We start from the raw sequence: 7115 nt of genomic DNA on the forward strand, positions 1-7115 counted from the left end.
TCGAAATAAATGCGTTTTATGCGAAGAATATGCGCTTCAACTCATAGTAAGTGCCGAATTATTCGTAATATGCGGTGCCTATTCATTAGAAGTGCACACGTTCGATGTCCGTGCATAGTCACGAATTCTGTACATAGACAATTCATACTGCGAATAATTTCGCATAAATCCCACTAAAATGTTCTCTTCTCTGATTGGTCACACGCCGCGATATCGACTATTTCGAATCCAAAATTACAACGACTTTTTTCACGTGAGAATACAAGAAATACTTGATTGCAAGTGATGTTGACATAAATGAAAACTAACTTGTATGTTCTGTTCATTAGAACGATCAGACTTCACATTGGAAGTGAGATTTTTTTCGGTTCACATTTTCTGTATTTTTCAATCATTTATACACTGTTTTGTTTATGATTTTTATTCCAGATGCTATTCCCATCAAGAGTGAAACGTCGCACTTATTTATTCATTGATTTTTATACGTCAAAACTATCGACGGCTTTACCTCAATATTTGTATATTTTAACGTTTTCATTTTCGTTTTCATTTATACGGACCAAACATTGAATAGAAATAGCAAAAAAAAATAAGTTGTGCAGTGCAGAATGTTCACCCATTGCTAATATATTTTAATTTTATGCAATTTCGAAATTAAATATTCATCAAATAAGAACAATCTCTTTATCATGAAATTTGATAAATATGAAAGACAGAAAGCGCCAACGTCAAATATCATTTAAACGAACCTTACCTATACAAGAGATTGTTGATATTGTGTTGATACGTCTTGAGTCGCATAAATAATTGCATCTAAGCGTCATTATGTGCACGCGTATTCGCTTCTATGCGTAATATTCATGACTATGTGCAAAATTCGCTACTCTTCACTGTTGCACACAATCTATGCGCGTTTATGTGCACGTATGCGAAAGAGTAAAAAGCCCCTAGTAAGATATTTTATTTCATCCAATCCAAATTTTCTTCACTGTCAAAGCTTATTCAAAATTTCATATTTATCTATAGAAATACGACCAAACTGTTCACAAGCCTTTTCATTGCATTCGAATTAAATGATTTAAACAACTTGATTAATTTTTATATATTTTTTTAAAATTTGTAATAAATTTAGCTGCATCGAGCCCAGCAAAGAGTAGAACAACATCTAAATTCGATCCAGCCAATGGTAATCAAACAGTTGGTCCAAGCAGTGGAGGTGGAATAATGCAGCGGCGCTCAACACGACTATATGAGAAAACATTGTCATCTGAAAAAACAAGCGTTTTACCCACGGAATCGAAGTAAGTGAAGATTTAACAATTAAAAGTCTAATACAACATATTATTCCCCCGGTTTTAATTGCTATTATTTCATTAAAACAAATAAAATATGGACCATATGATAGTACTAATGCGTACGCTTTCCGATGAAGAAATTACAAATGTTGCACACTAAATGCATTGTAGCGTCTCCCGGATATTGCGTAAACTTTAAAAGTCTAAGAGAATTTTGCGGTTATTACACCTTATTTTGGCAAATTTAATGAACATGAATTGAAATTGATAAGTTGAAATCAAGTTGTTGTCCGTTCGAAGATTGCTCATTTCATCACATAAATATGTTGCGCATTCTCCTTATAAATTTCCTAGTTTACGTTCTTACCGAGTACATGTCTAATCTGCACAATTTTGCACGAATTTGAGTCAAAAATTCAGTTATAACTTGTACGATTAGAATCTACGAACCGTTTCTTGATTGAACTGTTCGTATCGAACTCAATAAAAAAACCTTTAATTTAGTATGATAAAGGGAGTAAAGCAAATATAAATAACACTTTTTAACCGTTTTATAGTTTTTTTAATGATAAAAATTCGTTTAGTGAAGGGTGATCAAAATGAATTCAATTTTTGTTTCAAGTTTAGTTTAACGCTATACACTGTTAGAAATAATCGTGAAGTTGTCCCATAAAATCTGGTAAAATATGAAATTCACGGTTTTCCGGTAGAATGTGACAAAAATCGTGTAAAATTAGCATTTTTTTGGCTAGATTTCTGTCAAATTCGCAAATTTCAAAGGAAAAATGTGAATTTCGTATTTTTCCAGATTTTCGGGAACAACTTCACGATTATTTCTAACATTGTAGTGCAATTATTGTTCCCAGAACTGGAATTGCTGGTCTTTGGTTGATTTGGACCATAGATAACGAGAAAATTTCTCAAAATGCTGAATTACACATGGTTTACTCAAATCGGCGTTAGATATAAACCAAAGAACAACCAATCCATTGTTTAAAAGTGTCGAAAATGTGTCTAATTTGAAAATCGAATAATTTTGTCCGCTCATTTTTGTTTATAATTCAACAGCCGCTTGAAGTATGCTAATAATGCAGAAGGCAAAAATATATATAATTTGTTACATAAATATATATAACGAATGAAAATTCCTTTTGAAGCAATGTGTTCCGATGTGCCATTCACATTATACAGGGTGCATTAGAGGAGTAAATAACTTAAATGAGAGTGGCATGCTGTAGGAATCAAAGTTGTTTACCCACTTTGAATACATAGCTATCTGCGATAACTGTCATTTGCTACAATTGTCTTATCTTATGATATGAGAAAACGTATATATTGCTCTTAAAAATCAAATGCACACAATGCATATTATCATACAAACTTCATATTGGCCAATATGCATTTCCAATTGACTTTTGAACAAAAACTCGAAATTTCGTCTTTTCGTGTGTTTTTCCTGTGTCATAGTTTTGCAACAACAGTATCTGAGTTAACAAGAGGCAATTCGAATGGCGCAGGTAGTGGAAAAGGACACGTGAAGAGTGCATCCGTATCTAGCCCTGGCCCATCAGCCGCAGAAAATAGTACCACAACTGCCCAACAATCAGATTCACTTGGAGCAAGGTACAGAACGACACTCATACACAAATACAACAGAATCAGACTATAAATTTTTGAAAAATGTCTGCTGAAAATTTCGAAGACAATGGATTAAATCTGGAATTTAGAATTCTTATATTGTATATTTATATAGAATTTCGTATTTTTGATTTGTTTTATTTTAAAACCTGCATTCACATTTTGTTTTTATCGAGGAAGATGTCTATAGAATTTTTTTCGACACATAGTGTTGGCTGTCGAACACTTTCGAACGCTTGTTCGACTGTTCGAAAACATAAAAAAATTATTTCGTTCGTTTGTTCGTTCAAAAATTGGGATTTTTTTTTTTTCGTTCGAAAATAAAAAAAAATGCATGTTTGTTCGTTCGGAAATTATGGCTTGTTTGATCGTGCGGTTTTTTTACATTTAAAATACATAGGAAGCAGATTCAATTTTGATTTCTTTGGGTAAGACTGAAGGTGAAACATGTTTTACTGTAATTGTTACTCAGAAAACTTGATTGTAGGTATTTCACCACTTTACACCACGGATTTGTAGCTGTCATGGAACATAACCTCAAAAGTGGTTTGATTTGAGAAATATTTGGTGCGCTCAAACATTCTGAACGCACCACATATTTCTTAAATCAAACCACTTTTGAGGTTATGTTCCATGACAGCTACAAATCCGTGGTGTAAAGTGATGAAATACCCACAATCAAGTTTTCTGAGTACTGATCTTATTACTGAGTAATACGTAATTACTAAAACAATAATTATTGTTACCGATTATTACCCATAAGTACGTTAAGTATGAAGCTTAATTACGTACTTATGGTCGTAACCGAATGGTCAAACAAGCCATAATTTTCACGACAAAGAAGAAGGACAGTATCGATACAAGTTACAAATGTGATGACTTCAATTTCAAGCGCGTATCAAACCACAAAAATCTCGGCGTCATCATTGACCAGAAACTTAGTTTTGTCAAGCAAATCGAAGCAATTACATCGAAAGCAACGACTTCCCTTGGTTTCATCAGGAGATTTTGCTACGCCATAACCGACGTTCAAACGTTCAAAACACTATATTGTGCATTAGTTCTTGAGTACTGTTACGTTGTATGGCTGCCAACTTATGCCGTACATATCAAAAAAATCGAGAGCGTACGTACGTTACGGTACACCGACTACCTAAAAATCAAGGACAAGCTCATGGAGAAGCAAATCAGAGCTCAAACGCCCCAAATGTGCAGGTTTGCAATCTGATTGCTGATCAATTCAAAAATTTCACCAGTCGCGCAAACTTCATTTCGTCAGTATGCAGCGAACAAAGCCAAAAATTCAATAAAAATATTGGCAAATTAATATCTTACATCCCTACAAAATGTATAGGAGTACCGATATTAATCTGTGATATTTACAAAAACTTTGATATAATTAGCAACGTTGACTGTGATATAGTTGGTGATAGGTCCTTTGAGTTGGTGATTAACTTTTGATCTGTTATTACTATAATGAAAACTACCTTTTGTGTCAATGTATTTGCGAAAATAAGTTGATTTTTTATGTCTTTGGTTTCGATTTCACAGTACGACACATGTTTTTGTTTCTCGTGTCTCTGGTGAGTCGTTTACAGGCCTGAAAGAAGGCCTCAAATAATGAAGAACTGCATCCTTCCTTTTTGAAAGTTAGCTCGTTTAAGCGTCTTATTAAATTCGGCGTTTTCAGTGTTCAGCTTATTGTAAAAATTAGTTTGCATGCCATTTACTCCTATTTCTGATGGTTTTACGCATATAATCACTTCTACAAAAATGTTTAGCGGACAATTTTTCATAGAAATTGACTTTCCAGATTCGAAATTTATTACTGACAGTGTCCAATATGGTCAGAAATATCCAAAATGCCCGAAAATGTATGAAAATCACGAAAAATCGACTTTTCTTCAAAATTTCCTGGAATATTCACTTTTCCGGGTTGTTGTCTTGGTGAAAAGTTATTTTTTTCCTAAAATATGGGGACTCTTCTCAGTCAAAAACTCTCGAAAATGGCCTTTTGGGGTACCTCCCTAAAAAAACATGATATTTTCATACCAAAATCCATGAAAAATGTCAAGAGGTACCCAAAAAAGCCATTTTCGAGAGTTTTTGGCTGAGAAGAGTCTCCATATTTTTGGCAAAAATAACTATTTACCAAGACACCAACCCTGAAAAGTCAATATTCCAGAAAATTTTGAAGAAAGGTCGATTTTTCGTGATTTTCATACATTTTCGGGCATTCTGGACATTTCTGACCATATTTGACACTGTCAGTGATAAATTTCGGATCTGGAAAGTCTATTTCCATGTAAAATTGTCCGCTGAACATTTTTGTAAAAGTGATTATATGCGTAAAACCATCAGAAATGGGAGTAAATGGCATGCAAACTAATTTTTACAATAAGCTGAACACTGAAAACGCCGAATTTGATAAGACGCTTAAACGAGCTAACTTTCAAAAAGGAAGGATGCAGTTCTTCATTATTTAAGGACTTCTTTCAGGCCTGTAAAGGCATCGCCAGGGACACGAGAAAAAAACATGTGTCGTACTGTGTTAAGTAAATTGTAAATTCATAACAGGGACTTGTTAGATTAGACGTAAAACTTTTCTTCAATATATTAATTAGTTTATCATTTCTCAAACGCGTTGTTAGATTTTCTTGAATCGTTGACAATCGGCTTTCATTAGACATTTCATGTTTGGTCATTCGCGTAGTCATAATATTCTTTTGCCTAGTCGAGAACCAGTAGCTATGTATAATCAAACTATCACAGCCGGCGACAGCAGGCGCGAGTGATGAAAGCACCTCTGTGCTGAAAGTCGAACTCGCTATATATACACGCAATTTCGAACTTTTTTCCTAAGAGGCCATCTGGTATGAGTGAAGTATCGCTAGAAAGCCCCTGGCTCATAGGCCCAGAAAATGCATTCAAACTTGGGAATCGACCAACCGCCTCCATAGAAATAGCCACTTGAAAATTATGTACAATTATCAGTTTTTCCCATTTACCGGGTGTTAAACGCGGCCCGTTCATCTTAAAACATGTTTTTTCTGAGTCTACTCGTCGAGACCTTTCCAACAAGCCCAAGAACGTCGAAATTGGACCATCCGTTCATGAGTTATGACAATTTAAAAAATTTCTTTGGCGTCTCCATCAATTATTCTGAGATAATAGTCTGTGTGTCCGTCCGTCCGTACTTTTTGCCCGATCTTTTTTAAACTTCCAGGCATTGAAGCATATCAAAAACTAAGACTTTTTTGTTCCGACATTTTTTGATTTGGCCGCCATCTTGGCCTTGGCCGGCCTTCGAAAATTCAAAATATGGCCTTCTTTCCAATGATCACTGTGCCTAACTTAGTCGACCGATTCCAGACTTTTGGGTATCGTTGGAAAGGTATTGAGGCCAGCTTTCAAATGACATCTATTTTATTTTGAAAAAATTGAGTTGGCATGGTCTTATGGGCAGAAACCCAAAAAAATGGTGACCTGGCCTTGCATAAATCGACCATTTTCTCGAAAACGGCTCCGACGATTTTTTTAAAAATTCTCTGGAATTTAGCCCCAAGTTAGAGCTAAAATTTGACATATAGATTATATCTGGGAAAACTCTGTTTTTTTGAGATATAGCCATTAGAAGTTTGAAAAAACATAAAAAATCGATAAAAATAAACTAAAACTCATTTTTGCTGCCGTTAACAATGGCAAAATCATAACCAAAGTGTTTTTGCGTTCAGATGAATAAAATTCCTTCAGATACCAGCCCCTCACCAAGTCTTTTTATTCCAAGCAATCAACAAAAAACACAAAAAAGTACTTTTCATGAAAAAATCAAAATCAAAAAAATTCATCATGAAAAAACTAAACATGTGATAGTTTCTTAGTATAAAAGCGATATGTAATTTCACCAAAACAAAATGTAATTTCATCTGTCTGTCCAAAAATCAAATTTTCTAGCAAATTTTATTAAACGAAAAAAAAAATTAAATTTTTCTTTTCCTACGGCGTGAGACTCGAACTCGAGTCCACACGCTCATGAGTCTGCTTTCCCATCTACGCGCTGATTTTGCTTTATTCAAAAAGGCTGGTTTTTAACTACAACATTTCATGTTTCATTTTCTTTGGCTCAATACAAACCACTTTGTGTTTGTTAAGGGTTAGTTGGTTTTGTTGAGAAAAAAATAT

The 7115-nt window shown here is 34.2% G+C and overlaps 1 protein-coding gene across 1 annotated transcript in view; it reads left to right on the top strand.

Annotated features, from left to right (window-relative positions):
* LOC129572352 (MAP/microtubule affinity-regulating kinase 3-like) overlaps positions 1–2918 on the top strand; it is a gene marked incomplete at its 3' end in the record, with an annotated part of 46982 nt that extends 44064 nt beyond the window's left edge. The window contains 2 exon segments of the mRNA XM_055452296.1: positions 1133–1301; positions 2763–2918. Coding sequence (XP_055308271.1) covers positions 1133–1301; positions 2763–2918 — 325 coding nt within the window.
* Positions 2919–7115: the final 4197 nt, after the last annotated feature.

This window comes from Sitodiplosis mosellana, unplaced genomic scaffold (assembly GCF_009176505.1).
Source record: "Sitodiplosis mosellana isolate CC-2019 unplaced genomic scaffold, AAFC_SMos_1.0 Smas_scaffold_4787, whole genome shotgun sequence".
NCBI classification, from domain to species: Eukaryota; Metazoa; Arthropoda; class Insecta; order Diptera; family Cecidomyiidae; genus Sitodiplosis; species Sitodiplosis mosellana.